General features: G+C 45.6%; 7 protein-coding genes across 15 annotated transcripts in view; 4 read left to right on the top strand and 3 right to left on the bottom strand.

Annotated features, from left to right (window-relative positions):
• Positions 1-2558: 2558 nt before the first annotated feature.
• Positions 2559-8838, top strand: LOC119548749 (RNA-binding protein 7). 3 transcript variants are annotated; one of them, XM_037856268.1, is made up of 7 exons: positions 2559-3409; positions 3467-3544; positions 3597-4929; positions 5000-5523; positions 5594-6363; positions 7894-8413; positions 8488-8838. In XM_037856268.1, exon 1 carries the CDS (start codon positions 2636-2638, stop codon positions 3353-3355), a length of 720 nt encoding a protein of 239 aa, XP_037712196.1. In that variant the 5' UTR covers positions 2559-2635; the 3' UTR covers positions 3356-3409; positions 3467-3544; positions 3597-4929; positions 5000-5523; positions 5594-6363; positions 7894-8413; positions 8488-8838. The 3 variants fall into 3 exon arrangements, with proteins under 3 accessions (XP_037712196.1, XP_037712195.1, XP_037712194.1); XM_037856267.1 differs by having other exon boundaries at positions 2559-3544; positions 5000-5519; XM_037856266.1 differs by having other exon boundaries at positions 2559-3544.
• Positions 3902-12643, bottom strand: LOC119548746 (TOG array regulator of axonemal microtubules protein 1). Of its 2 annotated transcripts, none has more exons than XM_037856262.1 (9): positions 10427-12643; positions 8467-8814; positions 7921-8408; positions 7722-7803; positions 7624-7666; positions 7393-7564; positions 7126-7328; positions 6962-7061; positions 3902-5487 (listed from the first exon to the last, which is right to left on the bottom strand). In XM_037856262.1, exons 1-9 carry the CDS (start codon positions 12410-12412, stop codon positions 3930-3932), a joined length of 4980 nt encoding a protein of 1659 aa, XP_037712190.1. In that variant the 5' UTR covers positions 12413-12643; the 3' UTR covers positions 3902-3929. The 2 variants fall into 2 exon arrangements, with proteins under 2 accessions (XP_037712190.1, XP_037712191.1); XM_037856263.1 differs by lacking the exon at positions 10427-12643 and adding an exon at positions 8911-8948.
• Positions 12644-13032: 389 nt separating this feature from the next.
• Positions 13033-14733, bottom strand: LOC119548747 (putative tRNA pseudouridine synthase Pus10). The gene is made up of 2 exons (XM_037856264.1): positions 14587-14733; positions 13033-14515 (listed from the first exon to the last, which is right to left on the bottom strand). Exons 1-2 carry the CDS (start codon positions 14704-14706, stop codon positions 13142-13144), a joined length of 1494 nt encoding a protein of 497 aa, XP_037712192.1. The 5' UTR covers positions 14707-14733; the 3' UTR covers positions 13033-13141.
• A 20-nt stretch (positions 14734-14753) lies between these two features.
• Positions 14754-15498, top strand: LOC119548752 (NADH dehydrogenase [ubiquinone] iron-sulfur protein 5). The gene is made up of 3 exons (XM_037856270.1): positions 14754-14881; positions 15066-15283; positions 15347-15498. Exons 2-3 carry the CDS (start codon positions 15071-15073, stop codon positions 15437-15439), a joined length of 306 nt encoding a protein of 101 aa, XP_037712198.1. The 5' UTR covers positions 14754-14881; positions 15066-15070; the 3' UTR covers positions 15440-15498.
• Positions 15499-15633: 135 nt separating this feature from the next.
• Positions 15634-17442, top strand: LOC119548748 (U5 small nuclear ribonucleoprotein 40 kDa protein). 2 transcript variants are annotated; one of them, XR_005219324.1, is made up of 4 exons: positions 15634-15828; positions 15907-16036; positions 16292-17159; positions 17225-17441. XR_005219324.1 is itself a non-coding variant. In XM_037856265.1 (3 exons), the coding sequence occupies exons 1-3, from the start codon at positions 15721-15723 to the stop codon at positions 17095-17097; spliced, it is 1044 nt and encodes a 347-aa protein (XP_037712193.1). In that variant the 5' UTR covers positions 15634-15720; the 3' UTR covers positions 17098-17442. The 2 variants fall into 2 exon arrangements, 1 of the variants encoding a protein (XP_037712193.1); XM_037856265.1 differs by having other exon boundaries at positions 16292-17442.
• A 4-nt stretch (positions 17443-17446) lies between these two features.
• On the bottom strand, positions 17447-18308 carry LOC119548751 (protein transport protein SFT2). The gene is made up of 2 exons (XM_037856269.1): positions 18060-18308; positions 17447-17992 (listed from the first exon to the last, which is right to left on the bottom strand). Exons 1-2 carry the CDS (start codon positions 18219-18221, stop codon positions 17561-17563), a joined length of 594 nt encoding a protein of 197 aa, XP_037712197.1. The 5' UTR covers positions 18222-18308; the 3' UTR covers positions 17447-17560.
• An 877-nt stretch (positions 18309-19185) lies between these two features.
• Positions 19186-26256, top strand: part of LOC119546128 (protein split ends) — a 59323-nt gene continuing 52252 nt past the window's right edge. For 4 of the 5 annotated variants that reach the window (XM_037852224.1, XM_037852227.1, XM_037852225.1 and 1 more), the window contains exons 1-3: positions 19186-19946; positions 20364-20378; positions 23106-23536. In XM_037852224.1, coding sequence (XP_037708152.1) covers positions 23355-23536 — 182 coding nt within the window. In that variant the 5' untranslated portion in view covers positions 19186-19946; positions 20364-20378; positions 23106-23354. Of the gene's footprint in view, positions 19947-20363; positions 20379-23105; positions 23537-26256 lie in introns of those variants that run through there. The other variant, XM_037852228.1, reaches the window with a different exon arrangement.

The raw sequence follows: 26256 nt of genomic DNA, 5'->3' as shown, positions 1-26256 counted from the left end.
AGAAGTTCGAACAGTTCTTTTAGAACATCCACTTCTTCTTCTTTGTTACCAACACTATTATGTGCTCATACGTTTTAAGGATGCGCTGTATCATTTCATACGCACTGTTCCTTCGCGTTGGCATCTCCTGCACAGTCCACAGTCATTCAGTCGTTTTGGCATATTGGCTATAATTTTTTTGGTGTATTCCGACCCAATTTTAGCCCACTCTTCCAGAAGCCGATCTTTTAAGGCCGATATGGACGATATAGGCGTTTTGTGAACACGGCGATCCAACTCACTCCACAGATTCTCAATTGGATTGAGATCAGGTGATTGGGGAGGCGTTTCCAAGACTTTTGGGCAGTTGTACAACAACCAGGACCTTACTTTATGGGCCTTGTGCTTCGGGTCGTTGTCCTGATACAACTTAAATGTGTTGCCAATGCCCATTTTCTCTGCCGACTACTTCAAATTTTCTTCTCAAATTTTAAGGTACTGGTCCTGGTTCATTATACCATCTATAAACACTAGATTTCCCACTCCTTAGGTGTTGTTTCTGGAGCTCGGTATTGGGTTTCCTCCAAACCATAGTTTTGCCATCACTGCCGAAAAGGTTAAACTTGCTCTCGTCCAAGAAAATTACATCGTCCCACCAGCTTTGGTCCTTTTTGGCGTACTCCTTGACGAAATTTTCCCTCAGTTTCCGGTTGCGCTCAGCCAGCAAAGGCTTCTTTCGAGCGACTCTGCCGTTGTACCCTTGTTTTTTTATGGTACGACGAACGGTTGCGCTGAAATCAATCAGTTTTTTGGGTTGTCCTTTCTGCTTTATTGACTCCACTCTTTTTGGACTCTGCGGACGATGTCCACTACCGTATTTGGCTTCATTTCCAGGATATCGGCAGTTTCCTTGTAAGTTTTGCCCTCTAGATGCAACTGGAGGACAAGTTTTCGCTGCTCCAAGGACGAATTCTTACTTTTGCGGCCCATTTTAAATTTGCGGCTAAAACTTAATGTTTGCGGCTTGTTTGGTGTCAACTATTAATTCTCATCCCAGGACCTATGAGGTTACGGTAACGTCAGAAGGGTCTGCCCTTCCGCTACGGTGTGGGAGTTAATAGGACACGAAGGGTTCTGCCACCTCGTGGGGAGTTAGTGGGGCACGAAGGGATCTGCCACCTAGTGGGGGGTTAATAGGGCATGAAGGGGTCTGCCACCTCGTGGGGAGTTAATAGGGCACGAAGGGATATACCACCTCGTGGGGAGTTAATAGGGCACGAAGGGATCTGCCACCTCGTGAAAGGGGGGGGGGGGGGGGGGGGGGGTTCATGCGGGAGTGTGAGGGGGTCTTCCGCCTCGCTGTACGGGTAGGTTAGTGGATGAATTTCACAAGATCGGGATGCTATATATGTATATGTCTGACGTAAATAATTTACCGCTTCCAATTGGGTCATTGGTCGTTAGTAGCCTGGCTCGCTCGGGGAACAAAGGGTGCGAGATTCACTAACCTTACTTCCTACCGACTTTCCTTTTCTCCGCGTGTTTCCTCTCTTTTTCTTTTCCGCGTGCGCAACCGTTCACCTTGAGGTACCAGAGCCGAGACGGAAACCGCCGTGTGGCCCTCTCATCCCTTTTCCCTTTGCCTTGCCAGATCGGTTTGGTATTTCCTTTATTTTCTAGTATTTTCCCTATGGCTGCCACCTCGGGCGAATGGTGCGGCACCAAACTTGACCTATTTTGGTTTTGCACCCAAAAATCCATATGTTCGCTCTTCACTTACTAAATCATAAACCTTCATTTTATGTCTCTAACGTACTAATAATAACAATGGCAAACTTAGTTAACTATTACTTATATATATATATTGTGACGGTCTAGCCGTCGGGCAGGATCGTCACAAAATATATACATATTGTATATATATATTGTATATCCATGAAAAGGTAACATTAAAAGCTTGAATATACCGAAAAGAACAAAATTTCCCTCCTTAGTCTTATACATTTTATTCGCGTTTGAAGTTGAAAAAAAAAAAATAAAACCGAATATTAATGTGATCCACTGTAGTTGTCGCGTTGCTAAGATTGTGATGTATCTGTTGTTAAGGCCATCTTCTCCAATACAGAAGTTAGTTTGCTTTTAAACGGTCATATTAACTTGGAAGAACTCTTTCATGAAAGTGTGTCCTGCTTCGCAACTCGAATCTCGGGTCCATTCTGTTAACAGACTAATGAGCCCTTCATCCTCACTACAATTTCGTCGATTTTGCGTTTTCTGGCAGAGTCGTTTAAACAACTTTGACCTTGCCACAAACACACCCATAGCAGTTGACATGTGGTTTTTGCCTTTTCCATCTTTAAGGCATTCTGTGTGCACGTTCTTTAAATGGTCAAGAAGATTCGTTGTGTTTCCGGTCGTTTTTCCTTTCCAACAGTTTTTAAAATGATCGCAACTAATGGAAGCTTCCCGATTTTTGAATCTTCTCTAAATTTTCGCGGTCTCCTTCGATGCGCAGTTAAAGATTGAAATCATCGATGTTTGGCAAGCCAACATCGATGTCATCGATGTCTTGAAAACCATCTCTAACGTAAAGACTTGGCAATACTGTTTATATCGAAAGAAGTAAATTTGTTTATTTGTGAAAGAAATTCACCAAATGGACCTGCAAGTGTTAATGCAGCAAATGTACAGTGGTGCAGCGGGCATGCCGATGATGATGCCGCCTCCACACCTAAATGGATACGGATACGGGCAGCAGCAGCAGCCATTTTGCCCTTTTCCCCTCAACGGGAACGGCGACCAGGTTGTCGAAGAAGTGGAGGACCAAGACGAGGAAGAGGACGAGGAGCAGCGCACTCTGTTCTGCGGCAATCTCGACGAGCGCGTGACGGAGGAGATCCTGTACGAGGTGTTCCTGCAAGCCGGACCCATCGAGGGAGTGCGAATACCCACGGACAACACGGGCCGACAACGGAACTTCGGTTTTGTCACCTACCAGCGCCTCTGTGCGGTGCCCTTTGCCCTGGATCTGTATCAGGGCCTGGAATTGTTCCAGAAGAAGGTTACCATTAAGCACCAGGGCGCCGACAAGGGCAAGCAGCCGCCTGCATTCAACCAGAGTCGACTGCGCAATCCGTTCATGCTAGAGCCACCTCCGCAGGCGTCGCCTCCGCTCCACGGCCGCCACAGTTTGCATGGCGCCAAGCCCTACGATCGCAATCCCTACGGGAACAACGGAGATCAGCGGCGCCGCAGTGACAGTTCCGTGATGGACCGCAACCGGCCGAGGATGCAACCGCAGCAACACCACCAACACATGCAGGGTGGCAACAGGAGGTCGGACCAGCGGCAGAACAACAAACGCAGATTGCTTTGAGATTGAATCATGCTTTTAATTAGTTTTTATATATAGCTTAAGAATACACAGCAGGTAACTTTAAGGTAAACTCAAGTTTGTAATTTTATTAAGTTTGCCCAAACTATGAAGGATTGCGCCCATCTCCTCCTCCACCGCCCGGCTGTCCTGGTGTCAGAGTGGTCGTAGCAAACTTTTTTAGGTCAATCGGTACGTAAAGAGGAAAACAAATAAAACACTTCACTTCAAATTCTCATTCTAGCATCAACAATGTGGGCGCCGATTCCTTAATATTTACCTTGACTTGAGGGATTGTTTATAACTAAAAAGCATATTTGTTGACAATGCTCGTCCTGGTTTCGTTAACCGCTCGTGCGCTCTAACCAACTAAATAAACCAGCAGCAAAGTTTCGGACCAATCAACACAGTTTACATGAGATAATAACAATATTTTTATTAGTCTACGGTTAAATCTAGAATACACTCTAGATTAATGTAAATTCAAAGTTAGTGCATGTGCCCTAAACATATAAGCTTCCAGTGGCTTCGACTACTAAACCTATGCTGTACAGATCGACATCGACACCTACGGAAATCAACGCGTGATGCTCCTCAGGGTCTTCTCCACGTTCCTGTAGGTGCGCGGCGGTATCACCTCCAGGAGCAGTCGCTGGTAATTGTGGTGCTCGGAGAGGGCCCGGAACAAGGACTTGGCGTAGCTGCGGGTCTCTAAACTGCCCTCTAGCAGCAGATTGGCCCCCACCACAAAGAACTTGTCGCGGCTCTCGCGGCCCATGGCGTAGATGCGGTCGCTGCCCAGTCGCTCTACAAGTCTGAAGAGCAGCTTTGCTGATGTGGTGCGCACCAGGGCGTTCTGGTGTTGTGCTCCCTTCGCCGCCAGGATGTTCAGTACCTTCTGCGGCTGTAAGTGATCCACCATCGACTCTAGGGCACGAGTGGCGTCGGCGCGGATAAAACGGTTCGTGTCGGCGGTGCGGTGCAGAAGAGCACACACCAAATCATCGCACTCAAGCTGCAGACTGGTGGACTTCAGGGAGAACAACTCTGCAGCTGCTTGGCAGGAAGCTCGAGCCACTTGGGAGCGCAGATTCCGGACTGAGCGGGTGAGCTGGATGCAGGTCATGTGCATCTGATTGTCCAGAGTGTCGGTATGGTAGCGGATCAGACGCACCATGCTTTTCAAGCCGGTCATGTTCATCTCCCAGTTGCTGGAGTCCAGCTGGTCAAACGTCTTTAGCAAAGCCTCGCGGGGCTTATCAAAGCGCGCCATATTCTGCGGGAAGAGCTCCGCCTGGGACATCTTGATAGCCTGCTTTACGGGCGAGACCCGTCGCTGAGCACGCAGGAAGTACGAAGTCTTCGCCTTCTGCTTGAGCGGGGTGTGTTGTACCTTCCCGGGAATACTTATGTTTCCCAAATGAGAACCAGACTGCGAGGTGTTGTCAGTGGTGCTTGTGCTGGTGTCCAGAGATCCCTGCTTAGAGCCGGGTCGTGCTCCATAAATCGAGTCCAAGGAAATGCTGCGTGAATGGATCACTCTTTCTTCGTGCATTGGAACCAACTTTGGGCCAAAGGTATGGTTTGCAACATCCAGCTTTGTAACATCTGCTGGTGCTACTAGCTGCTCCTGCAATTCCTTTACAGGCGTTGTCTCCGGGGGCGATGACTCTAGCTCGTGCTGTACTTCTTCGACTACCACGAAACTGTTGCTGCCCTCAATGTCCTCCTCAATGGGCAATGATTTCACTGACTGAGCTCGCGAGAGTTGCGGTGTAGTGTCCTCCAACTGAGTTTTAATGCTCTCCGTTTTGCTGTGAAGGCTGTTTACGCTTCCGGTCAGCTTAAGCGACTCCTCATGGGCAGGAGGTTCCGTCTGGTCCTCAATGTCGTCCACCACCAACTCCCCGAAGGCTTCGACAGGATCCTGCTGACGGTTCAGAAATTCCATCTTGGACTCGTTCCCGTCCCCAGTAGATGAGGATGACCGCTTGCCCATCTCGCTTTGGCTGCCACTCGACTTCGCCGAGGCTGTCGACTTTTGCGAATAGCTGGTGGACCTTACGGAGAGGGGAGAGCCGTCTGTCATGTCTTTGACCGCCGTTTCCAAGGGCTGAACTGCCCTCGGTGTTTCCCTATTATGTGGGAGCAGAGAATAGAATTTCTGGTTAGTAAGTATTTGTTACAATTTTCTAACGACATACAACTCAACATATTCGGCATAAACCGTGTCTTTTTCAGTATCTGCCGGTGGCCGAAACACGGCAAAAGTGGACTTATCATCGACCAGCTGGCTTTCTGTATCAATTTGCATCGATTTTCTGGACTCCAGAGCCGTGTCGGTGCAGCAAGTGCCGCAGACCGAACTGTGACCACAAAGAGCCCCGCGGAGTGTGGAGTGAGCCTCCGTGGCTCTGTGGCAGATGCATGCCCTAACAGAGTGGAAAAAAATACGTGTCCTACGCAGCAGATCAGAGGGCTGCGCACCACAGGAAAACACATTCTGCATTTTTCAGCGCCAGCCAATTGGACAATTATCCTGCCTATTTTCTACTGGGCACCACGACACATCCTCGAGTAAACCGCAATTGGCGACCACTCCAAGCAACGCGACTTCACTGACTGTTTGCAATGCTCGTCGCCAGTCGTTTTGGCCACTTCAAATGAATTTCCATACCGGGAACCAACAAGCCAAAGTTTCAAAACGAAAAACAGGACATTGCGTTTTCCAAGCAATCACACGACCACACACCAAGCGGTTAAAACCCCCGTCCACCCACAGGGTGTCAAGCCAAAGCCGCGGAAAGGTCGTGGAATGGACTAGCGCTAACCAGCAACGAACGTCCAAGCTAACTGGCCACAGGTCTTCGCCGAGCAGTGGCATTTGCCGCAAGGCGTTCCGGATTCTATACAAGCACCGCTTAGTCATCTTCGGACTTCTTCGTTTCATCGTGGAAAGTCACGAAGTCGGCAATACAACAAGTTGCTATATCCCCACGAGAACTTTAAAGGTATGTGTTAAATGCTTGGATGACCAAAATTTGACCGTCTGGAAAATATATTACATCGCCTACTGACTCTTTTAATTTAGTTGCTTTTGCAAAACAATTCATTTCAACATTCTGAGCACTCATGTTACATAAAAATATCCATATATGTAGATGATAATTAATTGCTTGATTCCTAAATCTTTCTCAGTATTAGCTTAGCAGTAAAATTAACTTAACCAAAATGGATTCGGGTCGAATCGCCAGTGGTCACTTGAAGGTTTATTGCTCGTGACGTTGACCGATGTCCCCAGCCACATTCTAGAATTTCACCAACGCGGTTTCCACTGCGCACTTGAATTATTTAGGTTAAGCAACCCAACACCTTTAATGCCTTTAATATTGTGAGGAGGTGCGTGTGCCGACCGGGGCGACAACTAAATTCGCTGACCAGAATTCGCCCCTTTAACTTTTACCCCGGTCGGTACTCGACTATGTGTGTCTGAGCGGGGTGTTCAAATGTAGGTTAACATTTGTGCCAGGCAGGGGTAAATCATTGTGGCGCTTGGATGAATGGGCTCCGATGCCGGTCCCTTAATTGAGATATGGAGTCGACACTTACACTGATTTTGCGGCGTCGGCGCACTCGGAGTCCAGGTGGTCTGCGGAAATGCCGCTCTGGTGTCTCCCCGGGGACTCGTTCAATCTGCCATTTTCAAAGCCTATATGCAAAGTTACCGAGATAGTGTTAAAAATGGGCAGGTTGACCACAAAAGCGATCCTTACCTTGACACGGAGCTGCATTGCATCGCACCTTTGTGAAAGAGTGCTGCTGCTGGAGTTTTCCGCGAGGCATCTGCTGGGACTTCGGGATCGAGTAACTGACCTTGGGGTATGACGGTCCCTCCACGGAGTAGGATTTGGTGCTGCGCTGCATGCTCCGCATAAAATTGTTCACGAAGTCTGTATGCTGGTTCATGGCGGGAAATCTGTGGGAAACAACGATAGGTCCATTGTTATCAGGCAAGTGCCTGCAGTTCAAAGGCTACAAACCTTGAGTTGGCTCCGGAGAACTGACCACCGGTGCGGGAGGTGAGCTGTATGAAGCTGCTTGTGGCGCTTCCACTGCTGCAGGTGGTGGTCGTGCTGTCAGTACTTCGCCCATCCATGGAAGTGTCAGAGCACGCCTTGGCCACCAAGCGACGGTCCATAAAGGAATGAGTTCCTAAGAATGAAAAGGTCGGAAATGTAGGATATGTTAAAGTAAGGTTAGGGGCCACTCACCATTATTAGTCTTAGCGCCAAAACTTAATCTTTGCGAAAAGTCCTAGATAGAATAATATTTAGCATTCAGAAGAAATACGCAAATGCGTTTTACTCACATTTGTGGGGCTAGTCATGTCCAAAGTTTCTGGGGGAGAGTGGAAGGAATGGCGGTGCAGGCCCTCGTTAACCTGACTGAAACTGAGGGTACGCATTTAAATAATCGTATGCTTATAAAATGAGCTTTCATTGTTGTACCGTACAATTAACTTTTCCTTTTTATCTTTTCAGTTATAATAAGGGAACTAATTATCCTACCTGTGGAACCCATCCTTCTTGTTTTTTGCCTCCGTGCTCTCCAATACGTCGCGCTGACTGGTTGCAGCCCGCATGCGTCGCCTTTTGATGGTATTTGGCGAGGCGGAGCCCTCCCCCTGATAGATCCAATCCACATCTGCTCCAGAACGCCTGGATCCAGGTTGATCAGTCTGGTTAAAAACAAAGAGCACGCCACTGTCGGGCGTGACAATGGGCAGCTGCAGGCGCGAGAGGCGCACACTGGCCGCCTCCAACACTTGGGGTCCGAGCTCCACGCCGGCGGTCGTCTCCGAGACAATAGCTAGGACCTCGTTTATGGATGAGATATCGGCAAGGACTGCCAGCACCTCCAGGGCCGCCTGTCGCACGCGTCGCTTGCGATTGAGCAAAGAGTATACGGTCTGAGCCGTCAGGAGGCTGATGTCGAAGCAAGTGCCCGGAAAGGTCATCAGGGCGAAGATGGACACCTGAAGCGCATGGTCCCGGAACTGAGGTAAGTAAAATTTAAAGTCTGGTATTTTCAACTAATGTAACTCATCTACATACCTTTGAACTCTTTGCGTGCAGGAATTCTGGCGATGTCAGCTTTGCTACAATGGTGCCAGCGGGGAGGCGCTGCATCAGGGCCTTGCAGACTCTGTTCGCTCCAGCATTGCCCTGGCGACACAGTCCCGTCAATATCTGCGGTGTGCGCTCCTCCAAGTTGTCCAGGGGCAGTCGTGAGATCAGGTTAACTAGCAACTCCCGCTTCAACTCGGACACCTCGAAGTGGCGTTCGGACGAGAGGAGGGTTCGGAGCAGACTATCCAGATACGGTAGTGTGATGGCCAAGTTGCTCGACGAGCTCAGGGCGAGCTCCAGTTGGGCGATGCCCATTAGGCGATTGCGCCAATCCTTCGAGTGAAAAAATAAGTACGGGTAAGTACATTTTGGCGTGGCTAGTGTTTTATGGCCTGTTTGAGCTAAATGAGACAATTTGAAAATGAATACCTCAGAAATTATTTCTGGAAATTGAGTGTAGAGCCCTTTACAACAACGAACTGAATGTGCCAAAATATACTCGAAATCAAGAAACGTCTAGACCAAATAATGAATAGGAATTTGTATCAAGCTCTTTAAATCCTTACAAGATTTTTAACATTCTATTTCCTTTTGCGTGCAAGCAATGTGGCTCAGAAACGTGTGCTTTTTAAAATAAAATTTTTTAACAATTTCGATCAGAAAATAAAATTATGACCCGAAATTGGTATATCTCTCCAGAAACTATGTCAGCTTTCAAGTAGTTAATTAAGAAGGTGGCAACTAAAATAATCTTCCAAGACTGGTCCCCTTCAGTCTCTACCTTAGGGAAAAGGACACTTAAATTTAAAATTAAAATCTTTAAGCAGTCGTACCAAGCAAGTAAAAGACTGAGAAGCTAGCGGTCGACAATGGCGTACCTTCCTGCTTTTATTTAGTACGCGCTATAATTTCGGTTAATGTTATTTATATTTTTGTGCTTGGAATGACCCAGTTCCTGACACGCTCCATGCCCTGACCCCTTCCCCACGGCCAGCGTCTTCATCAAACATCGTTCAGTAATGGTGGTCCTGCCACTTTATCGTCGCATACGAGTTGCAAGCTGGGCACTTGGTACTGTTCTTGCTCTTGTTTTTGTGCCTGGTGCTATGAAAATCGCGTGCACTTAAATGATTGACCGGCCAGAACTCTTGTACTCGGCTGCAGCTCCCAGCAAAACAACCCAATCCAATGCAACACCCATCCCGCTCAACATGCAACTGCCATAGGAATCCCAAGTTTTTTGTGCACCACTCAAAAAGTTGGTTCTGATAAGGGGCACATCTGAACCAGCAAGTGCCACCCTGAGTACTGTTACATCACAATTCATTCTGCAGACGCACTTTTTCTTTAATTTTCTTCCTTTTTGTAAAATTTTGGCATACCATTTTTGATTACTTTGAATTAGTTTCGCGAAAGGCTAACCTCATTGGGTATTACTTATGAAAAGAGTTCGACATGTAAAAATACTTCCAACTAAACGTACGTCAAAAAATTAATAGGTCATTGGTACAGTGGCTTGGCGCTAGCCGGCTTTGTTTTCTACAGTCACCGATATGAGGGTGGGCCAGGAGAGGTCGTTATCGCTGAAATTTTCATTAGCAAGCAAGAGGTCGCCGGCGATATAATAGCACCTGTAATGGCAATTCCGACTGGGGGTGGAGTGATGCGTGTCTCGTCCGCAATAAAGCCGGGCGGCTGCCATTATGAGGGCAGAATTATGAACGCATATGAAATTGTACATATCCTAGTGACCCAGTTAGAGCCAAAAGCGCCGGGCGACCCGGAACCACCGTTGGCTAGCGTGTGGTGTAATTTCATTGCTTTATTTTCGGTCGCACAAGGCAGCCCGTTCGGCAGATTTGGGTGGCGGAGTGCAATTACACGGGGATTGCTAAATGTCGGCCACTAATTTTGCTGCAATTACAGCGACTTGGCTGGAACTTACCCCAGATCGCAGATCCATCAGCGTCTTAAAGTTGACAATGTCCAGATCCTCCCACGACTTTGGGGTGGCTGGTGACTCTGCAGATATAATAGAGGCGGTTCTAGTTCTCCGCGGCTGAGTCGGTGAGTCAGAGGGATTTCCTGCCACAGGGTGGGCTTCCCTATCCCCATCCCCATCCCCGCCGAAGTCCTCCAAACGTCGCTGAGACCGTGGAGACGGATCGCGCTGCAAATTGTGTAGAACCTCGATTTGCTTGTGCGGCACTTTGGGGCTAATGTTGTTGCTTCCAGTTGGACTGGTGCTGCGGCTGCGGAATCCTGGAGATCGGGGTGATGGCGACAACCTTCCGTCGGCCTCCTGCCGTTTGCGGGGACTGCTCGGGGAAGGATCGCTGGGCGTGTGGCTCTGATGCCGTGGCGACTGTGAGCTGAAGGGTCGTGCTGGAGGCAAGGGCTTGGTATTGTCCGAAGGAATCTCCACCACTAGGGCCGTAGTTCTTTTGTCACCAGCGGGTCTTGGAGGTTGCAGCTCCTCCAATGGAGGGCTCGGTGTTTCGCCCAACGACAGAATAGTTACACTCTGATTGGCCTGACCAGGGCTTCGGGAATTGTTCGTCGAGGAGGCTGCGTCGCTATCGGGAGTTCGCATCTTAACGATCTCCCCCCCGAAGGTGACTCGCTTTAGCCCCCGAGAGGGAGTACTTGGCTCGGAAACACTGACGGGCTTTATAGCGTGCGGCTCGTCCAATTCTGAATCGCTTATAACCTGGACAATACCGGCTCCAACGAGCGCTTGGTGGCTGTTGGCGCTGGACAAAAGGGGATGACAAACCAGGTCCGTCGACTCCTCGTCCTTTGAGCAATTTCTGGCTGGGCTGTCGGATTCTTCGGTCTCGGTATCCGCCTCCAGAATGCGCATGGTCACTGTGTCATCGTTGATCTTGATCTCCGTTTCCATGATTACCTTTCCCTTGTCCGGACAGTTTGGCTGCATGTGGAGCGAAGTGTCCAGGCCCTGCAGGGCGGTGCTGTTTCTCCAACCTTGTTCGCGCGGTAATGCACGCCATGCTCCCGCTTTTACCTCGCCGCCTCTTTTCGGCTTTCCAGAAACGCCGTAAACCTGACAAAGTTGATAATAATTGGTCAGTGCGTCGCCGCGACCAACATTACTAAGAATGCCTTCGAACTCGTGCACCCCCAAGAGCTCTCTGATCTTGGTTAAGACCTTCAAAGTGATTTCCTGTTGGGGCAGTTGATCCATGTGCTGAGCCACTCGCTCCAGAGTGCTCAGTGCGATGCGGTGTCTCTGGGGAGTGTGCATAGTAGATTGTAGCAGGGCCGGCAGGGATAGGAGAACCCCGCAGCTAAGACGACCCATGTGCTCCACTTCCGCAGGAGCTTGCTTCGTCAGGCCGGCGTCAAGGATTCCCAACATGACAGTCTCCGGAATAGCTGTTTCTGCTAGATAGACCCGCAGGCAATCGAGGGCCCCTTTACGAACAGTTGGCGCCTGATGGCCTAGGTTCTCCACCAGCAAACCAATGAGCTGCTCCCGCTCCATGTGGCCATCGGCCTCGTCTTGCATCACCACAAGGACATCGACCAGGACTCGAAGGGCGTGCTGCCGAACCTGCCACTCCGGATCCTGCAGGCGCTCATGGAACTCGGCGAACATGGCGCTAGGGAAAATGGATTCCGGAAGGCGACGAGTGCGGAGAATGTGCTCCCACAACGGCGTCAGCTGCACTGCACCGATTGGGGCCTCCCGGCGCAGAATTTTCATAGCAGCGGGCGGTGCACCACCCACACCGACCACCGACTGGTTGTTATTGCTGTCCTTGACTTCACTGTCGACGGCACCATTCACGTAAGTGACACTCTCGCTATCCTCGCTGTTGTAGTGCAATTGCGGACTATCCGTGGTCGTCATAGGGAGCGGCGCATTACTGGCGCTATCCTTTCGTTCCAAAACGCGCCGAAAGAACATACTGGACTGCCTCCCGGCTCCAACTGCAATTATCTAACTAACTGCCTCCGGCTTATTCACTCGGCTTTAATTTTTAATTGTCACGCACGCTTGCATCCGGTCGCAAATGTCCTGCCACTACTTTCGGCCTTTTTCCATTTTCTTCGATTTTTATTCACTTCACTTGACCATAACAAAACAGTTCGACTGGCTAGCAACGAATGCCGAATTTGTCCGCTTGCTAACTACTTTTGTAGCCAATGCTAGAACTTGGCTGTTGCGAGAACATCCAATTCGGCTCCAAAATTTGTCAACTGCGCATGTCTGCTTTTTGTTCTGGTACCATTTCTCACCCCGATGCAATTTATTAGGAAACATGATTTAAGGATCGAAAACTGGCTTTGAATTAGTGTCTGGAAAGACACCAAGGGCAATTCAAAGTTTGTGGTTTAATTGTTACGTGTATCAAGATTACCAAATTTAATATTGCTGGTCAAATTTCTTTACCCCTTAATATATAAGTTTTTTTTTTACGTTTTCGATGCCGTGCTCCAAGGTGACCCAAACTTGATCCCGATTTCCAAGTTGCACCTCGAAATGAGTGTCGTTAAATTCTCTCTTCAACTTTATGATATTTTTGAGGGCGGAAAGATTACTTTTATTAATCTTTTCTTACTTGTACTTATCACCTTAAGCTTTTAACATTTAACAATTAAATGCATTTATAGGAAACACTTTAAACTAATATCGCTACTCCGTATGTATCGCATTATCCACCTCGGGTGGCCAATCCAAGTCGATTCCTACAACATCCAGAGCTTGAATATCGATGGGCTTGCCTATGATCGAGGACAATGACGGAGCGGTCCTGCCAAATTCGCCGTGAACTAGCTCCTTTATATAAGTGCCCGCTTGAGTGACTATATCGATGACCAATGCTTTGGGATTCCCCCGCTGTACCTTAGCTTTAACACTATAAATCGTTCTGGGTCGCGTGTGCAAGGGACGACGATGAAGGACTCGGATTGGAGTCTTTTGCTGTATGTCAAAGCTCACTGAAATTTGCAATTTGTCCAGGATCTCCACTGAAACAGGTTCTTTCAGAGCGCAAAGAGCGCGATAGAATTTCTTTTTCTGTTCCTCCCCAGTCTTGATGTGTGTTAGTTCGTCTCTGGCCACGACTTGTAAGTGAAGTATGGACACTTTTCCAGATTCGTCAACAGCCTGTTCCATCTTGAAGGCCTGATCTTTGCTCAAGCAACTCCGTATGGCATTCGGTATTTCCAAGACAAAAGGTCTGCCCTTCCCTAAACAACGAACATCCACGTCTTCTCTACCACTCGACATAAAGGTGATTTTATCCAGCTTCTCTGTAAAATGGGGACCGACATGCCTGATGATGATTTCCTCAATACTGTCCTCCATCAGTCTTTGCCCATTCAGTATCCAGGGAGTGTGCGAGAGTTCGCGGCTCAACTTCCGATATCTGCCAGCCACACAGACCAGGGGTCCCTGCAGATCTATGGAAGTAAGCTTCAGGGGTTCCTCTACGGTCGAGCCAGGTATCTGGAAATACTTCTCAAAGGTTTCCGCTCTCACTTTAGACGGTTGGTACTGTTTCTCCAGTAAACCTCTCGAAATTTCAATTCGTTTCTGATACGCAGCCTTGGCGGGAAAGGCCTCCTTATTTAATTTCACCAGTTTTTCCACCTCCTCGTGCTCCAGCTTGTGCGTGAGATCTATATTGATCATCAGCCCATTGGCGTCGTACTCTTTTGCCAACTTTTCGCATATTATGGGGTGCAGAATCAGCTTAACAGCCTCTTTTATGGGCACATCTGGAGGATTGCTACTGTCTACGGATGCTCCAAATTTCCTCTGCAGGGCAAACCACATGGCCAGCTGCCTCAACTGCAGCGACATGGGCAGACATATGGCCAAAACAATTTTCTGGCAGTCGTATTTGGCGAAGTCCGAGGCCAAGATGCCTTCGAGAAGCTCCATCTGAAAGTCCTTCGAGAATAGACCCAAACATGTGGTACAAACGCCTAGGCGGGCCTTCTTAGCGGGTTGATCTTCGTTTCCTTCTTTGTTTTCCACATTTCCATTCAGTTTTACATCAAGCTGGGCAATTAAAAGGAACAAGTCGGCCATTCGTTAGTTGTCAACAAATTTCAAGCGAAAAGTTTCCTCACCTTTTGCAGTGTTTCCTTGATGTCCCTATACTCCGTGCCCCTGGCCTTGAGGTAACGCAGTTGGCAGACTTCGCACACCCCGCTGGACCTCAAGAATTCCACCAAATCCTGGTTTTTCATGTCTCCTTGTAAAAACAAATTTATAAACAAAACGTGGAGAGCGGTTCGCGCGCTAACCAACACCGTCAGCTGTCAGCTGTCAATCGTTCGACTCGTATGGTCACACTGGTCTCGAGTCACAAAATTATAAAAACACAAAATAGTTGTTTTTATTGCGGATTGCCAGAACTATAAGGTGTGCATTTAAATCTAGGTGTGCTAGACTTTGATTGGAATACGCGAAAGGCTTTTCGAGGCCAAAAGATTTCTAACTGGAGCGTGACACTGGGCTTGGAGCCTTTGTTTATTGTTACGTCACACGGCAAAGTTGTAAAAAAGCTAACGCAAGTTAACTAAATTTGTTTGGATTCCACCCCCAGACAAAATGTCGCTGACTCCCTTTCTACGCCTGCCACTAACGGATCTGACTGGTTGCCTGATTAACCACCAGACCTACGACAAATGCGGCAAGTTCGAGATGAAGATGATGGAGTGCTTCGAGGCGTACGGCCTGGAGCGTGGAAAGCGGGAGTGCGCTGACCTGATCTCCGACTTCCAGGAGTGCGTGGGCATGCAGAAGCAGCTAATGCGTTTCCATGTAGGTTTTCGATATATTGCATATTACTACTAAGTTCTATATGAGCATAAAATTTCATTTCAGGCCATGAGAAACGAGCGCTACAAGCAGTGGCTGAAGGGAGAGCGCAAGGGCCAGGAATTCTTTGCGGATCCTCCGCGCGTTGATGCCTATTAAACGAAGAACCTAATTCTTGGGTAATTCCATATTGAATAGCCGCAAATTGTAAAAATAAAGAAAATGAAACAGGATTTTGTATATTTCGGTATTGTTAGCAGAGCTGCCAACTCGCCTCCAAAATAGACGAATTTTCGGCACTACATTCGACAGTATGTTTTTTAGGATATTTGCATACGCGAGCAGTGGTATTTTGTTAAGCTCTGGTCACTCTGCAAACACGGTTTATTTTGCTGGTGAACAAGTTTGATTATTTTACTTTTACAAACAAAACCACTACAATGGGCACAAAAAGACCCAACAACAGCGTGGTTTTGGCCCAGGAGTCAAAGCGGAGCAAGAGCGATTTGGTGGCCTACACAAATCGGGATAAAGCGCTCCTTGAATCGGTAAGCGTGCTGGCAAGAAGAAGCACCCCCAGTTCCCCATGAGTTTGGTTTAATTTTGTAAACTATCATATTTTCTAGGGCGTGAGGCGTACCTCAAACCTCCAGGCACCCATAATGCAGCTGGAAGGGCATGAAGGCGAGATTTTCACAGCGGAATTCCATCCAGAGGGAGAGCTGCTGCTTTCCTCCGGGTTCGATAGGCAAATATGTAAGTGGAGGGGTGGACTGCAATAACATAATGGTAACTGGAGTCTGTGCCTATATCCTTTAAAATCACAATCTTTAAAGCACAAAGTACAAGGTGCCGAATGTGTAGATTTGTAAAGTAACAATAGAACAGTTTGACGACCATATTTTACCGTTGAAATGGCTATGTACACTCCAGCCCGCAAACTACTATATATTATTGGGTATATGAAGTCTTGGTAGTAGACAAATGTTACAATTAAAATTTACTTTTTAGACATCTGGCAGGTGTACGATGACTGCGAGAATGTTATGGCCATGTCGGGACACACTGGCGCTGTGATGGAAGCTCACTTCACGCAGGATGGCTCGCACATCTTTACCTGCTCAACGGACAAAAGCCTATGTCTGTGGGATATAGTCACGGGGCAGCGGCAACGGCGGTTCAAGGGTCACGGAAACTTTGTGAACAGCGTGCAGGGCTCGCGAAGGGGCCAGCAGCTTCTCTGCTCGGGAAGCGATGACCGTACCATAAAGATCTGGGACGCCAGAAAGAAACACGCCGCACACACTTTAGAGTCTCCCTTCCAAGTCACCGCAGTTTGTTTTGGTGACACTGGAGAACAAGTGATCAGCGGTGGGATCGACAACGAAGTGAAGATCTGGGATATACGAAAGCAGGCGGTCTTGCATCACCTGCGAGGACACTCCGATACGATTACCGGAATGTCTCTGTCGCCCGAGGGTGACTTTGTCCTGACAAATGCCATGGACAACACCTTGAGGGTGTGGGACGTGAGACCCTATGCGCCAGGCGAAAGATGTGTGAAGGTCTTCCAGGGCCATCAGCACAACTTCGAGAAGAATCTGCTGCGCTGCGCCTGGTCCCCCGGTAGCGATAAAATATCCTCGGGTTCCGCCGACCGACATGTTTATATTTGGGATGTTAACACGAGGAGAATCCTGTACAAACTGCCCGGACATAATGGCAGTGTCAATGACGTGGACTTTAGCCCAAAGGAGCCGCTCATTCTCTCAGGCTCCAGCGATAAGACCTTGTATCTGGGAGAGATAGAAGAATGACCGTTGATTAACACAAAGAGTGAGAGGATTGCTTCTCTCGGAGACACTTCATTGAAACGCAGGTAACTTTTTAAAGAGATGGAAAATTACTTGATATTTACTTTATCAATTAATTCTCATCCGCTAGGCTTGCTGTCAATAAATCTTTGTAAACCCCTAAGTCTATTTCGAAAATGAAAAGTTAGCCACTTTTTAAATAGAACCATAATAACTACGACTAACAAATTTGAACGTGTCATTGCATTTTTTAAAAAGTCGACACGATGTGGATTTTATTACATGTAAATTGCTGATAAGGGGGAAAGTAAATGTTAATGACTCAGACCCGCCAATAAACAAGTACTGTAAATTTGAGAGGCGTTGTATCACAAATAAGTTTTATTTTAGATTTATCAATGAGTTAAATAAGTTACTTTTCGTTGCTGCGGTGGTGGATGATTTTTTTGTTCAGCCTTTCCTCCTTTTACACAGGCAGTACGCTCGCTGAGGCAGAAACGCTGCTCTTAAAGAGTTGTCCGAAGAATTTGAGACCCGTAGCTCCCCCGGGGACCATGCCCAGAATCATAAAGAGCAAGGCGATAATTTGTGCCACTGCGAACAGGACAGTGAATGCGGTGCTCTTGGCCACCAATGCACAGTACAAAGTCAAAAGCAGACAGGAACTGTAGGAAATTGAGGTGAGCAAGCGGGGCTTGGAGAACATCTGCTTCAGAAATGAGCCAAATCCGGAGAGGAAACAGAAGCTCAAGATGAAGAAGAGGCTGCCAAGGGTGTAGAGCAGGGCAAACTTTCTGGCTTTCAATATTAAGACGGGAATGTAGAATGTGGAAAGCGTCATGCAGAGTGCGCCCATTCCTAAACAGGCCACAAAACCCACGATTCGCTGCAGCCGTGACTGAAAGGGGATACAGATTTATGAGTTGGATACAAGTTCTTTAACACTCCAGATTCATTATGCGTACCAATTTTGGAAAGCACGAGTCGGTGTCCTTCAGGAAACTATTTGCCTCTGGCTCCGAACGGAAAAAGGGAACCTTGAGTTGTGGCAGCTTAACGTTGAAGGTTTTCTTCTGATCACTCTGCAGGAGCAGGTACTCGTCCAAGTCCGACTTTAAACTACTCATTTTAAGAGTAAAGCAGTGGTTTTCGCCAGTTTTATTTATCTGTCGTGTAAGCAAAACAAAGCTGGCCGCGATAACGATAACTGGTGGGGCTGGCCAGGGCTGAGAGTCTGACTTCTTTCAAGCCAAGTCGGTAGTGGTCTTGATTTCTAAATCAAAGTGGCAGTTCCAGAATATTTTTTTCAGTTCGTCCACCTCGATCGCCGATTCCGTACGTTTCCGAACCCACAATGTATATATATCTTTGATCATACCGGTATATACAACTCTGTAATTATGTTTAAGTTTTTTTTTACATGTTCTAAAAGCTGATTTTATATATTGGGCCCACAGGAATGTCCTGAGAGGATATAAACTTCAGCTTGCCGAAGTTGGCTTCCTTGTTTCTTTTACGTTTGGTCCCCCTTACGTTTTGTCCAGATTTTTGGACTCCAAAATTGTTAGGCCAGAGGGCGTTTTCTTTTCCTTATAATTAACACGCCAGAGGGCGCCAATATAGACAGTCCCCAGAAACATCGATATTTACAAAAACTATAAAAACATCTACGCTTCCATTGATGGTTTCCCCATCTCTAATTGTTCGTTACGTTTGATCCCACTTACGTTTTTGCTGGATTCACAAATGTTAAGGCCAGAGGGTAACTTCTTTTATTTGCAATTCTAGAGGAAGGAGCCAATACAGATTGTCGACAAAAACATTGGTGTTACTAAACATTTTAAATTTTATTTAAATTTCCATCGACCTTACCCCATCTCTAATTGTTCCATTACGTTTGATCTAATCCCACTTACGTTTGCTTACGTTTGATCCCACTTACGTTAATTTCTAGTTTCAATAATATCGATAGTCACCAAACTCATCGATGTTTCTAAGAATCTAAAAAACATCGATGCATCGATGAAAACATCGGCGTTTCCATCGACGGTTCCCCGTCTCTAATTGTTTTGAAAAAAATTTCGGACTGAACGGATCGCGCGCGTCGTACGCAGCGGAAAAAAGCAGTACAACAACGGCGGCGGGGCGGTTAAACAAAACGCCGCCAAAACACACACAGCGAAAAAATTATTATTATTGTTATCTGAAAGTGCCCCACCCCCTCCCCTCTCAGTGTGTGCGCGACCATCGGCGGATATCTGTGTGTGTGAGTGCGCGAGTGTGTTTGCGTGCGAAAGTGCATTAATTACACCAATACCACGGCAGATGCAGCAGCAGCAGCAACAACAGCGAGAGAAAGAAGAGTTACCACAAATGCAAATACAATAAAAATAAAATAAAAACAAAAACAGAGGCAAAGCAAATGGAAATCAAGCAACAACACAGAGCCCAATAAATGATAAAAATTTAATTTTTTTATTGTTTCCAATTCAATTTTGTGATGCTTTTTCTGTCGAATGCAATTCGCAGGAGTTCGCAGTAAAAAGTCACCCCAAAATCCGGAGTGCATAAATACACGAAAAATAACAGAAAATACACCCAGTAAAAGTCGGTGCATTTGGACTCGGATCGGTTTTTCGGTTCGGTACGCAGAAAAGGCAGAACTTAACGGGCGCGTCGTTACCTTCTTTGGAGGTTTTCGAAAGAGCAACAACACGTAAGCTATTGCCTCGAAATCCAATCAGTAAAATGCGCAAGTTTCGAATACAGTGCAGAACGGGTTTACAATAAACGTACTACTGAGCCAGCGATAAAGGATCCGATGATCAGCCAAGGAAAGCCGCTCCAATGGTGTAAGTAGTGCAGAAAGCGTTGATTTCTTGGTCTGTAGATCTAAGAAAGTCTTGAAAAAGTAGGAAAACTACCAGTTGAAGATAAAAACACATTGCAATTTTAACAAATGAATTTATTTTATTTCGTATTGCAATGCTCGCACTTTTGTCAAATAGGATATATTTAATAAATATTATGTTTTTTTAATGAATCCAAAAGGAAATCAATTATTTTTATTGTTTATAGGGTCTCGACTTGAATATAAAATTCATTTCTTCCCCAAAACCATTTCAGCCTGAACTCATACTTTCATAGAAAGTAACTCAACTCTATTTATTTGTTCACATAGAATTTCAGTTCAGGAAAAGATCATTGTTGTAGATTCTGAGAAAAAACGACATATGAATAAAGTATTCCTTTCCCCCATTTCATTGCAGCTATCAACGCAAATGGTAAGAATGGATAAACCGATGAAAAATCAAATAAAACACATAATTAATTGTTAACCACAATAAACGTGATTGGATAACGTCTGAATTTTTCAAATTCGGATCAGTGCTTAAAAAGTTAATATATTATTGAAAATCCTAAACACAAAATTCAAGGAAATATAATTCAAAAACAATCCCGAAATCTAGCAACTAAAAAGCTGTATAACAAATTTGAAACCAAAAATGTGTTCTCAATACACTTGAAAATCTTTGTCTTCGAAAACAAATATGTTTTTTAAAGTTTTTCTAAAGCATTGAAAATGTTTAAAGTGTACAAAATCGTGTGCGACAAGGCTTTAAATTCAATTATTTTAAATGATATTTAATGAAGAAAATATCACAAATAATGCTAAATTTAGGAGAAATTTTTATTTTGTTTTGTACAGAAAGGAAATTTTAGAATAGAATGAGAAAAGTTTGGTAGAGCTCGAAAAGTCAGGTTAAAAACGTGTTTAAAAATCGCCCAATATTCCCCGAAATTCCCAGTTCAGAGCGGAAAGCTCTTCCTCTTCTTCGAGCGGCTATAGCAATTGGCAGTACACCAGTACAAAGAAAATGGCACAACAAAAAATGTGAGCTTGGCGGCAGCGACGCCGGCAGAGGCTGAGGCAGAGGCTTTGCTGCCGACGGCGGGCAGCAATTAACTCGAAAGCAAAGAATTTCATCAGAAATTCAAAGCACATACACACACACATACGCACGCACACCAAAAACGGATGACGTGCAACGGGCTGGGAATAACGACGTCGACCGCGACAGCGGCCACAGCAGAGGCAGCAAGAGAGACGTTGGAAATTTGTAGCGAAAAATCCAGGCTGACAGCTCCCCCATCGTACGAAAAAGTAACATGGCGACTATATATAAACCGTATATAAATATCTGCGTGTGTGCGCGCGGGCTCCAAACTACAAAAACGAACAACGCAGAAGAGCGAAAGGGAGGGGGCTGCCGCTGCAGCGCAAGGCAGAGCGAGATGGCAGCTGGGCGAAGTGGTGGAGAGAAATTGTCGTGTCGCTTGAAAAATCGATTCAGCTGCTGTGTGCGAGCGGGACGGAGCGATGCTGTAAAACCTTTTTTCTTGCTTAACCCGATTGGTGTGCGTGCGCACAGAGAACCCCCGTGTGTGTGTGTGAGGTTGGGGAGAGAAAAACTACAAAGTTGTCGCTCTCTTTCTGGCACATGCTGTTGGTGTGTGGTCACGTAGCCACAAAACGAAAAGCAGATACTAAACTAAATACATACTAAAACTGGTTTTCTTTTCGCTGCTGCTGCCAATATTCATTAATTCTAGTTAAAACGCCTGGCTTTAATGGGGGTTTTCCTCTTCTGGAGAGCAGAAAGGCTGAAAAATCCCGACCACAAAATGGCGAACCGAAAAAGAAAACAGAAGAACGCCAAGCACACAGGGAGAAATTTAGCCCTGTGCTGGGATGATCCATCCTATTTGGCTGCCAAATTAGCTGGTCTTTTTGTGTGTGGGCCCTTCAATCTCGATTTTTTGCGAGCCGCACCCCACCAATTCTACAAAGCGACTGAAATCGCGTAGCGCTGCGGCCCCAAGTTTTGGCTGAGCGGCGCAGTAGCGCCGTCGGCGGCGAAGAAACTTTCACGCCACCGATGGGGTCAATCCTGTGCGTTAGAGCGGGACGCACATAGGCATTCTTGTCGAACAGCTTCTCGCACACACACACAGGGAAACCCAGGGCTGTATGGGTGATTTCCTGCTGCGCCCCAAAAGAAAATACGTAGGAGATTTAGAGCTACAAAACTACACGAATTATGGAGGAACGTGCAACAACAAAGCGAAAGAAGCGCACCACATGACCACATAGCCATTTATAAATACACAGCCGAGAGATACTCGTTTTCCATGTACGAGAAAAAGTACCAGCTATAAATTCTTTATGTACTCGTAAGTACATAGCGCGCACACAAACCCAAACACCCTATGTATTTTGTGCGCTGAAGCAGCAACAACAGCTGGCTGTCTCGCTCTAACAACCACGTCAGACGGCAAACGTCAATTATAAGCAAACAAAGCGACGTTGCCGCATTTCACGCCAGCCCGCAGCGGGGCAGAACGAGGGCGAGCGAGATAGCGTTCGTGGCGGCGTTGCCAAACTTCAGCGTCGGGCGCGAGTGTGTGTGTTGTTCTTGTAGTTTCCATGCTTCTTTAGTGCATGGAATTTTAACATGCTGTACCTCCAACCCCCTTTTTCGGGGGGTGGGGATTATAATAACGCGCTGCCGACGTCGCTGTTCCATGTTCCCATTTTCCACCTTCTCGCACTCGTATTGTTGCAGAGGAAATGGCCCTATACAAGGAGTTTATCTTTATATATCTAGTAAATGCCGTATTCCTCGCTTAAATTGAGGCAAAAAGAAGAGAACACATCTTGGGGCCCATTGAAATTTCAATAAATTTAAATTGCTCTAGTTGAATTAAATTAAAAGCGTATTTTTAGTTGCTAAATTAAGGCAAATTGGCATAAGTGAAAAAGTAACAAGGAGCTAAATAAAATCAAGTAAATTCAGAAGAAGAAGAAGAGTAAAATCATGTGGGAATCACAATGCAAAAGGTTCCATATAAAGTGCATGTGCAAGTGTTCAACGAAAGAAATTCAAGTGCCAGCTGAAAAATCTAATCCACATAACCCCCGTATCTTCTATCCCCCTTTCGTAATACAGTGCTAAAAATGTGCAAGTGAAGCGGAAATCTTACCAAAGTAATTGAAAGAAAGATATCCATAAAAGCCCCCAAATCAAACAAGCCGGGAATCGTAACAATCCCCACACTGGAATATATAAAAAGAGTGCATAATGTTCAATGGGAAGGAGGGCTCCCATTTAAAATGATGCCCCTCCATTCGCGGCATACGACGCAATGCTCCTCCTAAATAGAAGAAAATTCTGCTGCGAGTGTTCCGTTGTCGAAACATGGTACGCGACAGTAGCCGTAACATTTGTTTTGGAAAATTAACCGAAACTACTACGCCGCACCAACAACAACAACAACCCCAGCCACAGCAGCAGCAACAACAGTTCGTTGTGGATAGCAGCACCATAAATAATAACAACAATAATAACAACGTCAACAACAATAATCAGAAATTGAAAAGGTAAGTTCACCCTAAAAAGGTGGTTAGCAGTATCCAAACCAAAGTAAATATCTATAGCTCTTAAACAAGCCTTAAATACTTTCCGTAATGCCTTAGTTTGATTTGTAAATATAGGAGTAAAAAGTAATTTTTCTAAAAGGTTTTCTGGATTATGTTTACTTTTATTTTGAAATATATTTTTTGTCCAATACTTAGCTAAACTAGAAAATATTTGTAATGTCTTCAATTGGCACCGAGTTTTACTTATTAAACTTGTGCCAATATATTTTGTATCACAGATCTTTCTTTAAAGACTCGATCTTTTATGATACTTTGATAACGGATCCCAGCAGTTTCGGACCAGTAGTTGCTACATAGATGCGCGTGGGTGCCAAAATGCCTCAGTCGTGATAAACTATTTCAAAGTTAGGAAACAGAAACCAGAAAAAACCAACCTCCGAGATGTGTGTATATTGTATCTGTTAGATGCCAGCGTAGGCCACTCACAGCTACTTGTATCCGTTGCTGCCCACACGAGGCCGTTCTTATCATCCAGTTGGGATACGAAAGTATCTGCGAGATGAATTTCTAAGCTGGCTGCCTGTCAGAGCTGCTACTCTTGCTCCCTTTCTTCAAATCCCCACATCCCTGGCAATCCGTGAGATACAAAAGCTAATAGCTGGCCATGCCCGAAAAAGAATGCGTAACTTTTTTACCTTGACTTGTCGTGTCTTTGCTTTTCTATCTAAGTATCTTACCTCTTACCTGAGTGGGTCCCACTTGGCATGGGTGTGTATATGTGACTACGTGTACAAACAGCAGCAAAAAGAATCAAAAACTAAGGGAAGGGAAGAGAGAACGACATGTGGCAGTGGGGCTGCTGCTCAGAAGATACTCTTCACAGCTCGATACCACTTCCTTCAATCTTCTCTAGTACCTGTACCATATTGTGGATTTGATAATTTTTTGAATTACATTTTAACTATTTGGGCACCAAAAATATTCGAGGTTCTTTCATTCATCTCCCTTTATTGCGCAATACTTTTTTTTTTCCGTGCCTTGTGTGTTTTTCTTTCGGGCCTAAACAAAAGAACCTCTGAGCAATTTGTTTTGTTCCTCCGGTTTTTGGTTGTCTTTGTCTATGTATTTATTCGTGAGTCAAACGAGTTTCGCACTCCCCTTCCTTTCTATATTTTCGTGCAGTGCAAAAGTCAAATGTTTTAATTACTTCATTAGGCACAGCCGAAATGTTTTTTTCGGCAGAGACCAGACCAACACATGCTATGTTTTCTGCTTTTCTATGCGGTTGCTGTTGCACTAAACCCGCATCAATGTCAGACGACAGCAGTGGGCAAACCTCCATTTAATAGTTTTGCGGCAATTACCAACTCAAATCGTGGAATTGACGCGGTTCAAAACCAGACGTTGTCTTCTGACATTGACAGTGAACCCAGCGGCATAAGCCAAAGAAGTGAGCCGCCAGCACCACACACCAAAAACCGACAAATTATAGTTTCAGCTGCAAGCTTAAATTACGCACTTTTTATCCCCCTCGTTTTCCATTGAGTACTTTGCACTCTTGCAGAGCAAAATGCCTATTTGTTTATTTGTAGCTGAGTATTATAAGAAAGAGAGGCGAGGTTAGTTTCCTAGGGCGTTGTTCAATTTTGTCTTATTTTTCGTGTCTTTCACCTTTGAAGTGCACGTCATCCGAGCTTCGTTGCCAATTTCTTTCGGAATCGGGAAATTTTAATTGGAAATAATTTTAGTTTGTCATAACGTTTCCACTAATTCCCTGGCCCACGGAACCCCATCTAACCCCGGCAACGTCAACTTAGATCACTTTATTAAATTGAATTTCGTGTTTCGTTTTTTAACACGAAATGGCAAGGCAGCAAAAAAACAATAATAATGATCTATATCAGATTCTATACAGACGAAAATGTGGGCCTCTATGTACTTTTTTAGTGCTTTTGACTCGTTTCAATGTCATGTTACATTTATATTTGTTGCTCTTGTTATTGTGGTTTTCATTATTGTTTTTGTTGCACGGCTACACGGGAATTTATAGTTTTTTTTGCCCGCTGTGTGTTCTTTTTGGCATTGAGGTTTCCTCCTCTCTCAAAGCTAAAAATGTAGATTAGATAGAGAAGCGCCAATCTAAGCGTCCTACAAAACTTGTAATTTCGAGAGATGTTTGTATTTTCATCATCACCAAATGAAACATTTTCAAAAAGTTTTTTATAGATGATTTTTATTAACTAAAAGATGTATACGTGGATTTAAAATCACAGCTACACAAAAAGCAACTCAATTATTTTCTATTCCCAATAATTACCATACCATTGTACTTTCGTACTTTACAATTATTCAAATGTTTAGTCATTGGCTTATGGCGTGTTTTTGTTATTTTTTTCGTTCTTGGGGGTCTGTGGCGGGGGTCTCCGGTTACTCATCCGATCCATCCAACGACTGCTTTCCAATGCAGGAACAGGAGTATAAACAGAACTCTATAGCCTAGCCAACTCACACTTGTGCGGCGTTATTGTTATTATTTTCACTGCCAGTTGAAAATTTGTTTCTGTCCGATTTCGCTGGATTGATAAGGTCCGACCGGGTGGCGTTGCTTTTACTGACTTTGAAATTTATCTCGGAATTTCGTTTAATTTGTTTTATATAAATGAAACACATGGCTTTAAAAATTTCTTTGTACATTTTAGTGGGTTGAATCATCCTGATAT

This window comes from Drosophila subpulchrella, chromosome 2L (assembly GCF_014743375.2).
Source record: "Drosophila subpulchrella strain 33 F10 #4 breed RU33 chromosome 2L, RU_Dsub_v1.1 Primary Assembly, whole genome shotgun sequence".
NCBI lineage: Eukaryota > Metazoa > Arthropoda > Insecta > Diptera > Drosophilidae > Drosophila > Drosophila subpulchrella.
Note: the sequence above shows the minus strand (reverse complement) of the source record. Positions and strands in the feature narration are given on the sequence as shown.

Excerpts from the sequence above, each read along its gene's own strand:
- LOC119548749 (XM_037856268.1), top strand. The coding sequence starts at position 2,636 with ATGGACCTGCAAGTGTTAATGCAGCAAATGTACAGTGGTGCAGCGGGC.
- LOC119548746 (XM_037856262.1), bottom strand. The coding sequence starts at position 12,412 with ATGTTCTTTCGGCGCGTTTTGGAACGAAAGGATAGCGCCAGTAATGCG. Across the intron at positions 8,815-10,426 it reads TGATGGATCTGCGATCTGGG|GATTGGCGCAATCGCCTAAT; the intron begins GTAAGTTCCAGC and ends TTTCACTCGAAG. Across the intron at positions 5,488-6,961 it reads GCCGACGCCGCAAAATCAGT|GGAAACACCGAGGGCAGTTC; the intron begins GTAAGTGTCGAC and ends CCCACATAATAG.
- LOC119548747 (XM_037856264.1), bottom strand. The coding sequence starts at position 14,706 with ATGAAAAACCAGGATTTGGTGGAATTCTTGAGGTCCAGCGGGGTGTGC. Across the intron at positions 14,516-14,586 it reads TCAAGGAAACACTGCAAAAG|CTTGATGTAAAACTGAATGG; the intron begins GTGAGGAAACTT and ends TTAATTGCCCAG.
- LOC119548752 (XM_037856270.1), top strand. The coding sequence starts at position 15,071 with ATGTCGCTGACTCCCTTTCTACGCCTGCCACTAACGGATCTGACTGGT. Across the intron at positions 15,284-15,346 it reads AGCAGCTAATGCGTTTCCAT|GCCATGAGAAACGAGCGCTA; the intron begins GTAGGTTTTCGA and ends ATTTCATTTCAG.
- LOC119548748 (XM_037856265.1), top strand. The coding sequence starts at position 15,721 with ATGGGCACAAAAAGACCCAACAACAGCGTGGTTTTGGCCCAGGAGTCA. Across the intron at positions 15,829-15,906 it reads ATAAAGCGCTCCTTGAATCG|GGCGTGAGGCGTACCTCAAA; the intron begins GTAAGCGTGCTG and ends CATATTTTCTAG. Across the intron at positions 16,037-16,291 it reads CGGGTTCGATAGGCAAATAT|ACATCTGGCAGGTGTACGAT; the intron begins GTAAGTGGAGGG and ends TTTACTTTTTAG.
- LOC119548751 (XM_037856269.1), bottom strand. The coding sequence starts at position 18,221 with ATGAGTAGTTTAAAGTCGGACTTGGACGAGTACCTGCTCCTGCAGAGT. Across the intron at positions 17,993-18,059 it reads ACTCGTGCTTTCCAAAATTG|TCACGGCTGCAGCGAATCGT; the intron begins GTACGCATAATG and ends ATCCCCTTTCAG.